The 16,508-nt window shown below is 41.1% G+C and overlaps 1 protein-coding gene and 1 non-coding gene across 2 annotated transcripts; both read left to right on the top strand.

Moving 5' to 3' along the window:
• Positions 1 to 3,581: 3,581 nt before the first annotated feature.
• SLC25A3 (solute carrier family 25 member 3) lies at positions 3,582 to 16,068 on the top strand. The gene is made up of 8 exons (XM_071423231.1): positions 3,582 to 3,734; positions 3,889 to 4,045; positions 8,612 to 8,733; positions 10,915 to 11,094; positions 11,212 to 11,393; positions 12,127 to 12,299; positions 12,763 to 12,873; positions 12,983 to 16,068. The coding sequence occupies exons 2-8, from the start codon at positions 3,895 to 3,897 to the stop codon at positions 13,141 to 13,143; spliced, it is 1,080 nt and encodes a 359-aa protein (XP_071279332.1). The 5' UTR covers positions 3,582 to 3,734; positions 3,889 to 3,894; the 3' UTR covers positions 13,144 to 16,068.
• On the top strand, positions 11,567 to 11,806 carry LOC139588733 (small nucleolar RNA SNORA53). The gene has a single exon (XR_011678792.1). It is a non-coding gene; the product is annotated as a small nucleolar RNA SNORA53 (small nucleolar RNA).
• Positions 16,069 to 16,508: the final 440 nt, after the last annotated feature.

The following is a 16,508-nucleotide window of genomic DNA, read 5'->3' as shown; positions in this document are numbered from 1 at the left end:
TCAGAATGTTATGCTGAAAACCTGCCAGGTTTTGATTTCCTGTCTGAATTGGAGTTAACACACTGTTTGTATTTTCCCCTTTAAATTCTGTGCTAATCTTTCAGCATGCATCCAGTCTTGGGAGCCTGGTATCAGGCTGTGGATCACTAGAGGATTTCACTTGCAGTCTTGAGATTAATCTTATAGCATCTGATCCATGGTGAGAGCGTGAGAGCTTCAGTAGTGTCTAAGAGAATACATTTTCCAGAAGGATCTTAAATTTAAATTTTGTGTGTTTTAAGACCTTAATTTGTATTTGCATAAGAAACAGCATGAAAGAACCTCTTCTCCAAGTTGACTTCCTAACAGCATGCTCAGCACTGCCCTACAGAATTATTACAAATCCCTCCTGGCCTTGGTCTAGGTGTTTTGTTTTGTTTCCTATAGCATAACTTACAAAACTATGGTATTAAAATGTCTGCTAATTACCTTCTTTGCTAGTTTTGTGGACAAGATATCTTAAAAAAAATATTTTAACTGGTTTATGTAGATTCAAAGCAGAAAAGCCAAGTACAAAAAGAATGCCTTTAAATAATACAGGTCCCAAAGAAGACTCAGCAGTAAAATTTATGTAATTGCAAATGAAGCTGGTAAAATTGCATGGCATATCTTGTGCATGGTACATTTGGCATACTTTGATATGACTTAAGTAACATATTGGGTGGAATAGAGACAGGGATGCATAAATTTTATATTTGCAAAGGTAGATATTTCAGCATAGCCTTTGTTGTCTGTTAATGTGGCTTTTATTGTGTGTTTGGTGAGTCTACCTATCTTTGTCTAGAACTGTGGAAAATGACTTGCTTTTCTTTTTCCTGAGGGAATTTACCAGAAACCTGTAAGTACTGTGTATATGCTGATACTAAAAAAAAAAAAAAAATCCCACAAGTTTTCTGTTCCACCTCACTTTGAAGTTCTTTGTTAGCATTGGTAGCCTGTGGTTAAATCATAATAACTGCACTGTCTTATTTATTTGTTCTTTAGGGGAAAAAAAATGGTGATGCTTAAGAGATAAACCATATAATGTGTGAGGAGAATTTAAAAAAATAAATTAAAGAAATACTATCAGACAAGGATATCCATGGCAGCAATTAATTAGAATAGAGGTTTCACTACTTTTTGTGTTGAGAACATGTGACTGCTGTTGTTCAACATTGGAAGCTTGGATCCTGGTGAAGGAAATGCTGCGGCCCAGGTTTCCCTTGTGCTGTAAAACCTGATCCATGACTGATTCTAGAACCATGGTCTTGTAGTTCTGATGTTGCAACAAGGAAAGTGTATATAAAGTACAAGTTTACAACCCAAGCAGATGCTGCTCTGCTAACCTGGTTATCAAATGATGGATGGTTGTTTCAGTATCTTGTGTATTTTTGAAAACAAGGTCACCTGGGAAACAAACTCCTAAGAGCTTTGATTTTGCTTGCAGGCTTCACCAAAATGTTAGAACTGTGAAAAGTTACTTTAAGATAGGAACTAGCCTGCATTTACTTGATTGTATGCAGTGTGAGGTGAAATTGGGATAGAAATTGAGAGGGTGTATGGTGGGTGTTAAAACAGAAGGATACAAATGAAGAACATTCCAGAGTTGCAAACTGAATTTTTCCTAACCTCATAAAACTTGTATTGATTAAAAAGGTGGATTTAATTTACAATAGCTCTTTTTACTGTGAATTGGACAGAGGTTGACACTAGAAGGTAACATCTTTCAAGTCTTCACCTATTACTACCTGCAATGTCTCTCAGAAATTAATTAAATTAATCTAGGTAGTTTGAGTTACAGGCTATTCCTATTTTATTCCTTCACATCTGGGAAAAGTGGTAGATATTTTTTGTGAAATTATGTTTCAGCAAGAATATACATTATCCCTGTATTTTCATGGGACTATGCTGTTTAGTAGTTCTTGTTAATACTACAGCTGTTAGAAGTTAATTGTCGTTTAAAACAAAAACCAAACTCACAGTTTGTTCCGGAAAAATTCTACAGACAAACTCATAAGCATCTGTATAGTTGTGCACACAAATTGCTATTAAATGTCTATAAATAGTCATCTACTCATCCTTTATAATTGGAAGGAACAAAGGTTTTCCATATGTTAAAAATTGGAAAAGCACAAGGATTGTAATAATTTATATGCAGTTTCAAGGTAAGAGCCCAATTCTCAATCACGTTCAGAGGTTACTGTCTAATTGAAAATAAGTGTCAGTGTTTGCCTTTCAAATAAAACATTGTTACCAAGAATTGTTTAGAGGCGAGTGAGTAGAGCAGAACAAGTAATGGCAAAATGAACAATTCTGGTTTGTTTTCACGGCTGCCACTGTCAATGAATTCAACAGCACTTTGGGCTGTCAGCTAGTTGCTAAATTAAAGTATTTGGAGAATGCAAGTTTCATTTGTCCTTTTCCTACTTGAGCAGCTGGAGTGTAGTTTATTCAAGACTCACTTACCAGCCTTGATATCTTTGACAGTGCTATTGGGCACTTTTGTCATTGTAGGACAGTCTCCCTGGATTCACAACTTCATTGTGAAATAGAGCAAGTAGAGCCAGGGTTTAAGGGCCTTCCTTGGAAGTTTGATAGGAGCCCCTTAGCTGACCAAAGTTGGGGTGCAGTCATTTGTCCAGAAGTAAGAGCTGGGATATTCAGCACATCTCTTGCTTTCCTGGCTTGTGTGTGAATGCTGTTGCAGAGCACCATAATCAAAAGTATATGATCAAAACAATGAAAAAGTGAAGTTACTGCCTCTTCAGTAACTGGAGAGCTGAACTTGTCTGTGCTAGTCTTGTACTATGTAAAAATGAGTGAAATCACCCTGTGCTGGTAAAGGCACACTTAAAGATAGGTAAGGCCAAGCATGGGTCCTGTGTTACAGAACATTCTGCTTTTAACAAACCGGTAAGAAACAATTCTATGAGCATCTGCAGCCCTTGTAGCATATGCTATGCCACGGTGCCCTGCAAGCTGACCCTCCGAAGATGGAGCTCGGCCAGGGAGTCTGCAGACAGTGCTTGGTCCTAGATCTGACTTGTGCTTTTGCTGGCAGAGTTCTCAGCTGGAGTCCGGTGAGAGGGGTGAGCTTTTTGCAAAGTATTACTGGATGTGATTACCAGACGTGTAACCTGGGCTGATACCGAGGATTTCTTTAACTAATCTTTTAAAATGGGTGAGATGCTAGGGCTTGGACTTCATCTTAAACATCTCTTCCAACCCTGGTGCTTTCATGATTCGGTGTGAGTGCTGCAGAGCACGGGTCAAGGCCAGTACAGGGAACTCGCGTTCGGGGGCGTCTCTGGTTTGACATTGCCCGGGGCAAGGCTGCGGGAGGCACGTGGCGCGACTGGCAAGCGCCCCGAGCCGGCCGGCGATAAGGAAGGAGCAGCAGCTGAGGCACGCGGTTTATCGCGGTAGGGCGGGCTCACCCAGCCCCAGCAGCGGGCCGCAGCGACTCAGCGCCGGCGGAGCCGCTCCCGGGGCACTGCGGGACGGGTTCAGCCCGGGCGCGGAGCGAGCGCGGCCCCGCCCGGGCGCAGGCGCGGGGTGGGAGGGCGGTGGCCGCGCGTGCGCGGCGGTTGGCGTGGCGCCTCCGCCAATCGCGGCGCGGGTCGTTGCGCGGCGGCCCCGCCCCCGGCGCGGTGAAGGACAAGGTGACGGCGCGGGGCCCGCGTTCAGCCTCTGCCGCAGCGGCTCCATCTTGCGAGGTGAGTCGGGGCGGCGCGGGCCGCCCGCCGCCGGGGACCGGGCTCAGCCTCGGGGCGGCATGGCCGCCTCGCGGCTGCCGGGCCGGGGCTCGGCGGCCGCGCCGTGGCGGGGTTTTCTGGTCCCACGTCGCTCCGGTCTTCTCGCCCCCCTCAGGTCGCCATGTTCTCGTCCATCGCGCCGCTCGCGCGGCACAACCCGTTCTACGCGCCGCACTTCCAGCTGGTGCAGGACGGCGTGAGAAAGCGCCCAGCGGAGCCCGCGGAGGCCTCCGCCACGCGGCGGAGCCTGGCGGCCGCGTCCGCCGACGAAGGTGAGAGGGGGACGGAGGGGCCGCGGCGGAGGCGAGGCCCGCGGGCGTGCGGGGCTGGCGGTGCCTGCGCTGACCCCGCCAACGCGGGCCTGTGCCCGACAGGGCGGTGCAGGGGATGTCAGCGCCCAGCGGGGCTCGGCTGGGCCGGGAGGGGCCGGTGCCGGGCCTACGCGCCCGCTTGGAGGACGAGGAAGGGCACGGGCGGGGGAGGCGCTGGCAGTGCTTCCGCTCTCCCGGCGGTGTGTGCTGAGGAGCAGGAGGGATCCGGGTTTGCCGGGAAAGCACATCGGAAGCTTCTAGTGCAGAGTAATCACAGAAACTCCTGTAGATTTTGTCCTGGGGAGCAGAGAGCGCTTTTTCTGACTCTGCACGGCCTGCAGCCTCGGGCACCGAGGTTGTAGGCCTGTACTTCTTTCATCGGTGGAGAAGAGCAGTGACTGAAATTTGTGGATTCGAAAGACCATCTCTCCCATCCTTTTTCTCTTATTTTTTTCACCAGTTTATTCATAGCTGGGTACGTGAACATCTAGATACATTAGGCTTGCTTGCTGCTGTTAGTTTTTAGTTCTTTTTTTCTTTTTACTAGTTGTGGGATGTATGCCAGATAACTTGCTCTTTAAGATACAGGCATGCACTTAAGAGTTAAGTGCAAGTGCTTCCTGTATGTTTCCCAGTTAATTTGTCGACTTCTGAAGGTCAGACCTTGATGATACTTGCAGTACCACAAAATGGGTAAGGGTGGAAAGGACTACCATGAGTCATCGTCATCATCGTTACAGGTCCAGCTTTCCTGCTGAAGCAGGGTCATCTTGGAGCAGATTGCACAGGGCTGTGTCCAGATTCTTGAATATCTCCAGGGAGGGAGACTCCACAGCCCCTTTGGGCATCCTGTTTCAGTGTGTGGTCACTACAGTAAAGAAGTTCAGTTATTTTCAGATAAAACTTCCTGTGTGTTAGTGTCTGCCCATTGCTTCTTGTCCAGTCACCACTGAGAAGAGCCTGGATCCATCCTCTCGACACCCTCCCAAAAGTAGTTATACACAATGATGAGGTCCACTTTCAGTCATCCTTTCTTGAGGCTGAACAGACCCAGCTCCTTCAACCTCTCTTCATAAATGAGGTGCTCCAGTCTCCTCATCATCTTTGTTGCCCTCCCCTGGACCTGCTCCAGGAGCTCCATGTCTGTCTTGTGCCGAGGGGCGCAGGACTGGGCACAGCACTCCAACTGTAGCCTCACTAGGGCTGAGTAAAGGGACAGGATCACCCTCAAGGTGCTGGCAGTGCTCTTCCCAGTGCATTACAGGATACCCTGGAGGAGCGGCCTTCTTGGCCACAGGGACACACACTGCTGGCTCATGGACAGCTTGGCTGCCCAGCAGGACCCCCAGCTCCTTCTCTGCAGAGCCATTTCCAGCAGGTTGGCTCCCAGCCTGTGCTGGTCCATGGGGCTGTGTCTCCCCGGGTATAGGATCCTACATTTGCCTTTGTTGAACTTAATTCGGTTCTTTTCTGCACGCCTCTCCAACCTGTTGAGGTCCATCTGAAGTAGAGGTGGATATTAAAATTCTAATTCTTTTAAGCTGTCAGTAACTTAAAAGTGTCTCTCTGGTTTTACTTAAAAAACCAAAAAAATAGGAATTACTTTCAGCAAGCTGCCTCTTCTGAAGTACTGTGATTATTGAAGTATTTCAGTGGAGTTGCAGAAACATTCATATAATATATGAAAGAGGTTAGTTTTACAAAGTCTTCAAGAAATTATTTGTGGCTTTCAGTGTAGTAATCCTGCTGCCAGCAACTAAAGCCCTAAATCGCTCTTTGGTGTGCTAAATATATTCTGTAGGTGCACTTATTTCTTCAAAGCATTATGCTTAATCTTCATCCTGTTTGTTGGCAGTTGAGGTCAAAGGTGGCCAAAGTTTTTCAATCTTCATAATCTTTTCTGCTGAATTCATTATTTCATGTACCCAGCTGGTTCTGGCTTTTGTGTTGAGAACATAGCACGTTGCAGAAGATATCGGAACTTGCACAAGGTCACACAGAGTCAGTACAAACCACACGACCTTCTGAGATCAGCTCAGGGCATCAGCCACATCGGCGCTCAGAGACCAAGTATTTTATGACCCACTCATGGAATTTGTCCTTGTTACCGTGTCAGATTGGAAGCAGAGATATGAAATAGTTACAATGTAGCTGTCTCAACAGAGTAGATATATTTTTATGCCATATGTATAACTTGTGTACCATAAGGGTGTTTGTCTTAAATCATTACCTGTCCTCTGTGCAGCATGTTCAGCTGTTTATTTAGAAATTTTTTAGAAAATTTGACTCTACTTCTGAAATAAAAATTCCAATATCATCTGTGGCTTTATTTTCCTAATAGTATTGTACCACTACAAACCTAGGCACCTCTAAAGAGCTCAAGCCTAATTGGTACTGGCTTTCTTAATCACTGTACTTGAACACCAGGCTGACAGATCAGTCTGAATAGCACTGTAATCCAGCACATATATAAAACTCTTTTTTACTCTGGCTACTATAAAGCTCTGTCCCTGTCATTTGAGGAGTATGACTTAAAATTACTGTGAGAAAGGCCATGTGAACAAGCAGTTCTGAGATCTGGCAGCATGTTAGCTGCTGCAGGGCTGTGGTGCTGTTGGCCAAAGACACAGCTAGACAGAGCTGGCCCAAACAGACCTAGAGTCTGTTCTCTGGTTATACCTGCCTGATCTGTGTGTGTTTAACCAGCCATTCTAGAAAGAACAGACTGTTTCTGCTAGCCAAGCTATTTTGGAGCTATGTGTAAGTCCCAGACCAGCATATTTACAGTCTTTAGCAGTGTCTCAATTAAAAATAAGTTATTCTGATAACTGAGTTTTAGCTTTTAACTTAGGTTCACTATGGCATCTGTGAAAACTTATTTTTTGTTGTTCGGGCAATTTTTAAAAGTAAGGTAAAAAATATAAATACAAAATGTAATGCAAAATCTGGAACGTTTGTGGGAAGGAGTTCCTTTAAAAGTTATGTTAGCAAACTTATGAGCTGGATAAGCCTGCTAGTGTTATCTGCTGTTCTGCTGGTGCTGTTGAACATCATTGTCAGCTTCTATTGATATTCATAAAGGAATTCAGAACCAGAAAGATGGCAAAGAAGCTCTACATAAGATAGGCTTTTGCTGTCTTTTAGTTTTCATTAGTGTTTCTTGGAGATACTAAGTTGTAACACTTTAATGATTGTTCCATTATATTGAAGTGACACCAGTGAATTTAGTAGCAAAAGATTGTTTTTCTACTTTGAAGAATATTTTTACATAGTGTATTATTTTCTGTATTCTTATTCAGTATATTGGATTTGCTTTTACGTATTTTTTTAAATTTTGAGCATAGTAGCAGAACTGTGCTGCTACTTTCTGCTTATTTTTTACTGTTCATTGTAAATTTGAGTGTTTCTTGTTTGCACTCACTTCTAGCCTCTGTAGCTTCTTCAAAAATGAAAGAAGAAAATGGGCTCTTTTTTCCAGCTCCAGTAACTTTGTTGTATAGCAATATGTGAAAATTAATTATTCTAAGGTTGGATGGTTTTATACACAGTATATACACTGTATAGGACAGTGCATATGAAGTATCTCTTGAATAAATGTGATCTGAAAGATTCTTTAATGAACCTTGTGTATGAGCATTCAATGGGACGATAAATAGCAATCTGCAGTTTCATCAAGCTGTATACATGTGAGATTCTGTATTTGAAAGACAGTTTACAAAAAATCTATGTAAATAATCTGAGAAATACCTGAAAATATATCTGCATATGTCCAACACCAATATTGTAGCTTTTATAGTCACTACTTAAATACAGAAGTTAAACTCTCATAGAATATTTAATGAGAGAAGCTTTGTCTTTTGAGTTCTAGAGGAATACTGTTCTTGTTTCCTGGATATAAGAAATTGTTGGGCATTGCAACTTTGAGTCATAATTTCTGCTAGTAACTTTTGGGATTAATTTCTGTGGTTTTAGCGTGCTCTGAGCCAAAACGTCAGTGTTTCTTCCTTTGCTTATTTAAAGGAACAAATTCAACTCGGAAGGCTTAGAACCAAATCTTTTCAGTCCAAAATGTTTTAATTTAAAGCAAAAGAATAATTTTTCATTATGACACTATATTAAAATAATCCAGCATGGGAGATTATTTCAGTTTAATACTTTTGAGAAAGTAGAATTTAGTTTTGTTTCTTTTCTGATCATTGTTACAATTTATGATTGATCATGTATATGTAATTTTTTCCAATTAACTAGAATACAGCTGTGCCTATGGCTCAAACAGATTCTTTGTCCTTTGTGGCCTTGGTGGGATTATTAGCTGTGGAACAACACATACAGCCCTGGTTCCTCTAGACCTGGTTAAATGCAGAATGCAGGTTTGTTCTGCATGTTGGTATGTGATGACAGAGCATGTTCAGTGTGGTATATTTAATTACTAATGAGATGGAGGCATAAACTATACCCTGGACATGGCTGTCCAACAGTGCATGGAGTTGATATAAAAGCATGGTGTGTCTTTATTTTTTGCTGCAGAATACAGTTGTGAATATGGCTCGCTCAAGTTTTATGCTCTCTGTGGCGTTGGTGGGGTCCTAAGTTGTGGCCTGACACACACTGGTGTCGTACCTCTGGATTTAGTGAAATGTCGTATGCAGGTTTGTATCAACTTCAACATTTCTTGAACTTCTGCTTTCTATGTAGCCAGCATATTAAGAGTTGGCAGTAGGGATGCAATCTTTTGTGGATGAGAACAAGCAAGCAAACTTGAATTTATCAAATTTACTGCTGTAAGACTAGCAAAGTACCACTTTGAAGAGAAGTAAAGGTATTACGGATAATCTGGCATTTTTTTTTTTACAGCATTTATTTTTGACAGCATTTAAGGCTCATTTAACTGACTATGTGCTAAAAGGCATCCACCACAATGTTACTCTGCTGGCTGGTTAGCTGTCCAGCATTATTCCAGTGCTTTTGGAGTAAGGAAATAGTATCTTTTGGATCTGTGTTTTTTAGCCTGGAGTGACATGCATGTGTAATTTGATTCATTAACACCATGGATATCAGTGCATGGCTTATGGATTGGATATTTTCTAATGATGTCACTTTGAACAGAGTGGCTGATACTTGATTTGATATCATGAAGGCCATTGATGTTTGCAACTGCTTTCCTTGAAGTGGTTTTTGATCAATCTGAAAGTTGCATTGCACTTGTGACCCATTAAAATAATTTTGTGAACAGCCATGGATGAAAACATACTAATGGATTTATTCAGGCAAATCTGCAAGAATGCAAATTAAAGCATTCCTGTAAATTTCTGGAAATATAGTAGTTCATGATTTCCCTGTTGCATAGCTGATGATAAAAATGGCCATTTTGTTATTATAGAACTCCTGAAATTAGGAGGGAACTCTGAATTAGTCAGACCTCCTTGTCATGCTAGAAGTATGCATGTGCTGTTCTTCAAAACCATGTTCTTTGGAATGGCCTTTATTTAATATTTACCAGAGAGACTTTTTCACATTCTTGAGAGCATCTGAAATTCTGGTCTCAAACTAGGAAATCTGTAACACATCAGACATGCTCAGTGTGGGCTACCAGTTCTGGTTTATTATATGGTCAGGGTGGTGGTACTTCCCCTTCCCTCTCCAGCACTTAGAGGGAGGTTCAGGAGGGGGGTTCCATGTGGATTCCAGATGTGATCTTGTAAAACCTGTCAGCATTTATCTCTTTACAGATCCAGTACAGAGCATGTTACTAATCCTTCCTAAGTTCTCCAGGAAGAAACCGTTTGCCAGCCCTCTCATGTCTTTTTAAGAAGAGGTCACCTTTGCCATGGTTTAACTGAAACCAGGACACCTGTTACACACCTCATAACTAAGCATGGTTCTGACTTGAACATAGTCCCATTTTACAGTGCCTGATTAAATATCCAATTTTCTAAAATTATGGCTCTTTCTAAAATATTTAGGTGAACTAGATCTCATGTATATTGTTCCTAGACTGCAAGACAGTATACCAGTCAGTGCAGGTTGGCATGCATGTTTCATAGCTCTTTCTGAAAGCTTTGATGGGCATCCAGTTTGATATCTTCCTTTTTATCCTTGGAGGAGCTGTAGGATGATGTCAAATATGAAAAGTAACAGTGGGATGTGACGTAATTACCTGTTGAAAAGTTCCTGCTAAATTACTTCCTTTCACCTGAAACAAAATTATTCAAGTCAGTCTGTGTTAAATTTCTGATAAGTTAATAAAATCTCTCAAAATTTTATGGGCAGAAGACAATTGCTGTGTAGCCTTTATTGCCAAGTCAAAGTACAAGTGTGGAAGTTTTTGATCACTCTTTGATCTGGTTTACTCCATCTGTCTTACTCTGACTACGTGGAGAGATCACACAGGAGAAACAACCTTCTCTGATTAGTAATCATATGATCACTAGGTTTCTGGCAGTGCTTGAGTGTACATAGGTAGAGTGTGTAAAGTAGATGAGATTGCTGACAGGACCCATTAAAATCTGATCTACACGTAGTTGCACCACTGACAGTGTTAGAACAGTGATTTCAGTAAGTCTTTTCATTACAGTTGCGTTGTTTGGAGAATTAAAGTGAAACAAAATTCAGTTTGGTGGTTTCTGAGTATTGAGGAAGAACATACTGGCTGTTAAAATAAGTCAGGGTTTGAGAGTAGCAAGTAACCATTAGTGTAACTTGGTGGTGTGTATTCTAGGAATTAGAGGAAACCAGCTGTCTGAGGAATAGAAAAATTTAAAATTTTGGATGGAGGCGTGAGAAGGAAAATAGTAAGCTATATCAAACATTTAACTGTCTGTTCTTTTTAGGTCGATCCACAAAAATACAAGAGCATCTTCAATGGATTTTCAGTGACAATCAAGGAAGATGGTGTTCGTGGCTTGGCTAAGGGATGGGCTCCAACTTTTATTGGCTATTCCATGCAAGGGCTTTGTAAATTTGGGTTTTATGAAGTTTTCAAAATCCTGTATGGCAACATGCTGGGAGAGGTAAGCCTTAAATGTTTTTTGTAAAGCTGTATGTCTGCAGCACAGTAGTATTAGTGATAAGGAGTAATCCCAAAAGCATGACTCATTAATAAAAATGTGTGTTTCAATTCCTTTCAGGAAAATGCCTATTTGTGGCGTACTTCACTATATTTAGCTGCATCTGCCAGTGCGGAGTTTTTTGCTGACATTGCCCTGGCTCCAATGGAAGCTGCTAAAGTTCGCATTCAGACACAGCCTGGATATGCAAACACTCTACGGCAGGCTTTACCCAAAATGTTTGCAGAAGAAGGCATCTGGGCGTAAGCATCCCTTCATTTTAATTGCAATTCTTGATTTTCAGTATGTTTTCTTAATGAAGAGCTGGTGCTGTAACTAGTTCTGGCCTTAGCTTGTAATACTTCTTGGTCTTTTGTATTTCAAGATAAGAACTTAACATACTTCAGGTGATCTCTGCTGAACTGGCTGTTAATTCCACATGCTCCTTAGATCCATCTTTGTGAGTATCTTTGTGCTGCATTCTGCTGGATAACTTCAGTTTCTAGCAGTTCCAGTCAGAGATACTCAGCAACTTTCTGGTTGTACAGTCAAAGATGCTTGAGTCATTGGCATGTGAGAGCAATATAACTGCATGTTAGCTTTCTGTTCTGATAGAAGTGGCTGTAGATGTACAGGTCATGTTTCACTATCAGGACTTGGCTGGTATGCAGACATTACCCTTACTGCACTGGTAGTATCAGTACTACATTGCTGCCGTGTATTGTAATCTGAAAAGGGACTAAAGAAACTGCTGTGCAGCCTGAGGATCAGGAAAATTTCAATTTGTGCTGCTGTTTGAAGGTACTACTTAGGAATTTAAACAACTCTAATTTCTGTGGGATTACATTTAATCCCACAGAATTAAATTCTGTGGCATTACAGGGTCAGTATATAGAAGTTGTATAGCAGCAATAAATAAGCTAATTCATTTCAGGTTAGAAATACACTTTCAATAATGAAGAAAATGAAACTGAGATTGTCTCTTCTCTGGTTAAGTTTCTATAAAGGTGTTGCTCCACTATGGATGAGACAGATTCCATACACAATGATGAAATTTGCCTGCTTTGAACGTACTGTTGAAGCTCTCTACAAGTACGTTGTTCCCAAGCCACGAAGTGAATGTACAAAAGGAGAACAGCTGGTAGTCACATTTGTTGCAGGCTATATTGGTAAGGAATCTTTAAGTTCTACACTTCATTAATGGATTACTGCAAATCTAGAGACCTGTTGCTTTTCAGAGTATTAACTGAAAAGTGACATTAGCAGATGTCACTAACATGGGAGAACTTCCCTGCAGCTTTGCAATGTGCAGGAGAAGTAACTATAAAATAGGTCTGTTAGGGGAAATTGGGTCTGTAATAGGAGACTTCTCTTAAGTGCTCCTATATGTTGCCAGTATTGATGGCCAGATTTAAAAATTGCAGCTGATTTAAGTGAAAATTTGCATCTTTCTCAGTCTTGGGAATCTTTTGATGGAAGGGGGGAATTTTCAATATCCAAAGATTCAGAAGTTTTTTTCTGGCTGTTCTCTTCTGTTCAGAAGTTTCAGGTTGTTGTACTAAGTGTACACAGTAGTGGTCAGTAGTGGTACAGCTAAAACACCACAGAACTAATGTCAAATTATTCTTTCAGCTGGTGTGTTCTGTGCAATTGTTTCCCATCCTGCTGACTCTGTGGTGTCTGTGTTGAACAAAGAAAAAGGCAGCTCAGCTTCACAGGTTCTTATGAGGCTTGGATTCAAAGGTACATTCTTTCTTTCATGTATTTTGGATCAAGTGTTTCTGGTGTTTAGGGGAGGAGGTATTTTTTTCATGCCATTTTATGCTGCTCACACTTACGGTTTGCTCTCCAGGTGTATGGAAAGGTCTGTTTGCTCGTATCATTATGATTGGTACCCTGACTGCACTACAGTGGTTCATCTACGATTCTGTCAAGGTTTATTTCAGACTTCCTCGCCCACCTCCACCTGAAATGCCAGAATCTCTGAAGAAGAAGCTTGGTCTAACTGAATAGACAACTCATGGACTGACTGCTGGCTGACCCAGTGATGAGTTTCATGAAACTTTTATATATTTGACTATGTAGAAAACAAACTATACAATGTCATTATTGGTTGTGCCCTCATCTCATGTGAGGGTTTAAATTCTACCACTGTCATTGCCTGAAATAAATGAGAAACAGAGTGCTTAGTGTCTGTTTACTACTGCATATGTAAGCTTCATTTCATAGTAGCAAATACCTCAAATACTCTCCTGGCTTCCCCCCTCCCACCCCAAAAAAGTTTTTTAAAAAATACCCTGTATCACACTTTAGAAACTAGAGAAATGTTACCCTTTCACTTAAAATTAGGTTTTCACTGTTTCCAGAGAAGTGCCAAGAACCTGTCCTTGCACTTGGAGCCCACTGATCATTTGCCTGTAATAAGCTGTTACTGTGGAACAGCTGAACTCCTGAATGGCTGAGATGAGACTGGAGTCTGATTGGGCATCCTAGTCATGATATCAGTGTTTCCCACAGAGATAAAAGGAACCTTATGCATACTAGAGCTGTTTCTGCCTTGGGATGGTCATCCCAACTTATGCTTACTTGACTAATTTCTGCTTCTGTTGGCTTTGAACCACACCAAAGAACTTGGCCCTTCTGATTGTCCTGTGGAATTAAACAGTAGTTGCTACCTCTTAACTAGAGAAAAGCTGATGTTAATAAAGATTTTCAAATATATTTGACTACTAATGGTGTACTTCAGCTTTACAATAAAATAAAAATGGCTTGTCTTTTACTCTAGAGTTTGAAAAACTTGCCAGCTTTTCCCTACATTTGCTACAGCTGTAGTTTTTTATTTCAGTTTTTTTTTCTGAATTAGTATAATACTGAATTATGGTTGAACCATGTATTTCTGCAGCTCAAGGAGCCATGCCAGGCTTTTTGGACCTTGATATGAAGAAATACATGCTCCTCAGCACACAAGAGGAGACAATTTAGGCAATAATAAGGTATTTATTTTTGAATTTTTTCTCAAGTCTTAGTGGAGGGAGATGGTGCTGCCTTCTGCATTTCACCTGTTCAATAACCCGCAGTTGGTAATCACTACACCCCATCCAGTACTACTTTGCTCCCAAAGTAGAGCTGGAGCTGATGTGGTTTTTGTGCAATTCTGTGGATAGGCTGCCTTACAGCGTGTGAGCTGTTGATACTGAACTTAGCTTGGCACTGATGTTACACTGCTTCTTCCTCTTGGCTCCTTCAGAGCCAAAAGGACAAATCAGGCAGGTGCCATTGGATATTCTAAATGTACTGACTGCTGCATCTTGCTGGAATCAGATGTGCCTGCTATTGTAGCGCTGAGCTTCTCACCCCCTGGGAAAATCCTCCAACATCCAAGATTTTGAATGATTATGCTAAACAGGAAAGCTGGGCCTTATTTTGAATTGTTGCCTTTCAGAATGCAGAGTAAAAGCTAGAACTACACCATTTCCCTGTCACCATGACAGTAATAAAGGCACTCTTAGAGCAACTGGTATCTGCCTGCATTACACAGCAAAGTCAAATTTAGACCCTCAGTCTAAATAAAATACTCGTACAAGTACTTTGTTGTTGAATTAAAATTATCTCATGTTAAAAGTATGTAAATCTTGTTTCCACATCGTGAATGGGAAGCTCTGAAATTATTTAATGAGTCATTAAATACTTGTAAGAGCCTCCTTGGAGAAGAGCCCTTACTATGACTTGTATTAAGACTGTTGATGTTAAATCACATTTTTGAAGTTGTGTGTATGGTGCGGCTTGCTAGGAAAACTCACTTTCGTGTACTGAAAATCAGTTTCTTTAGAGGCATGTTTTTACTCAGTAGAATTTTCTTTCTTTGCTGAAAGTTCCTTCTAATCCTGGGGAAAGTGAAGAACTCAAATTTTAAGGCTGGCAGAAGACTGAGACAAGCTTGGCTCGTGTAGTGAGGTAGTCTGTCAAGCAATCTAGTGCTGAGCTAAATTTCTCAAGACTCTTATTCTGTATGTGGAGCAAAATCGCACAATTTTTCTCTAGGATTGAGTCCATATTGCACAGTTGTTACAAATAGGTACAACAATAAGAGCACCTTAAGTCTGTTTTCTTATTGCTCACTGGTAGACCTGAAACTATCTTTTAAAAATGCTTAGATAATTATATCAAGGTAGACCTGAGATAAGACTACAAGGAGCAGCCTGCAGTTCCTCTTCTGTAACTGAGAAAGGGAAAATACACTTAGTGCTCCTTGCAGTGTTGTATTTCAGTGGAAAACCCAAGAGGGGGAGAGAATTGCCTTGCAGCTGCCAGCTTCATTGACATTCAGCCATAGGATTGTTCAGATGCTTGTTAGGAAAGGGTGTTGCTTAAAGGGTTGCCTGCTGGTATTTTAAATAAGCTTCAGTGGGAAAAACGTAGTATTAAAATACAATTTAAAAGGTCTTTGTGCATAATGCCTGGTACATTTTCTGAAGATTGAGATAGAGCAATGGTGCTTTTGATGGATTTGCCCTTCCATTGCAAGTAAAGTCCTGTATCCAGAAGAGGTACCCCATTTTGAACTTAGGTAACTCCAGACCCATCAATAAACCCCAAAGTGCTCTGTAAAACATGGATTATGTATATGCTGCTTGTGTATATTTTATGAAGGAGAAAACATACTTTCTTGCTGGTTTTGGAGCTGAGATGAGCTTTCTGGTTTAAAGCATACCATATATATAAATTTGGAGTAACAACTGCATTTGCACACGGTGTTTATATCAGGTTGTACTACAGATGAAATGTGCTGACGCTCACTGATACTTGCGGAAATGTCTGTTGCATATCATTTTAAAATGGGCTGTAATAATACAAATACTTGTAACTCATTTACATTTTTACATAGAAATGATGTAGTTCACAGTGAAAACAATAAACATCCTGCTTTTTTATAGCAAATATGAGTACCTTGGGTAGATGGGCTTAATAGCTGTGTGGCTTTGTTACAGAATACAATTTTTGTAACTCAGTGCTAGGGAGAAAGATACTGCTAGCAGAAAATTCTTGGCTAAGCAGATGTTCTGGTGTCTAAAAGTAAATTTTATTCTTTTGGGATTCATTTGCTCATGTAATTTTTCATCATTGATCATTTAATGCTGTTGCTGGCTTTTGGGTTGTTTTTTTTCCTTTTAAATTGCTGACAAGTATACTAATTGGCCAGTTTTGTACCTGAAAGCTAAATTAAAAGCAAAGATGGCCTGAATGTCACTACATTTTGGGCTCAATGGGATGATCTGTTTTAAGTAGCATAGCTGTGATTTTCATTATTACCTGAATCACTCAATCATTTGATAAAATTGCAGAGTATCACTGCATGACCCTAGAAATGAACTAAGGGG

Source organism: Agelaius tricolor, unplaced genomic scaffold, assembly GCF_023055355.1.
Source record: "Agelaius tricolor isolate 1412-34295 unplaced genomic scaffold, bAgeTri1.0.p SCAF_3, whole genome shotgun sequence".
NCBI classification, from domain to species: Eukaryota; Metazoa; Chordata; class Aves; order Passeriformes; family Icteridae; genus Agelaius; species Agelaius tricolor.
This window is presented reverse-complemented; position numbering and strand designations above follow the sequence as displayed.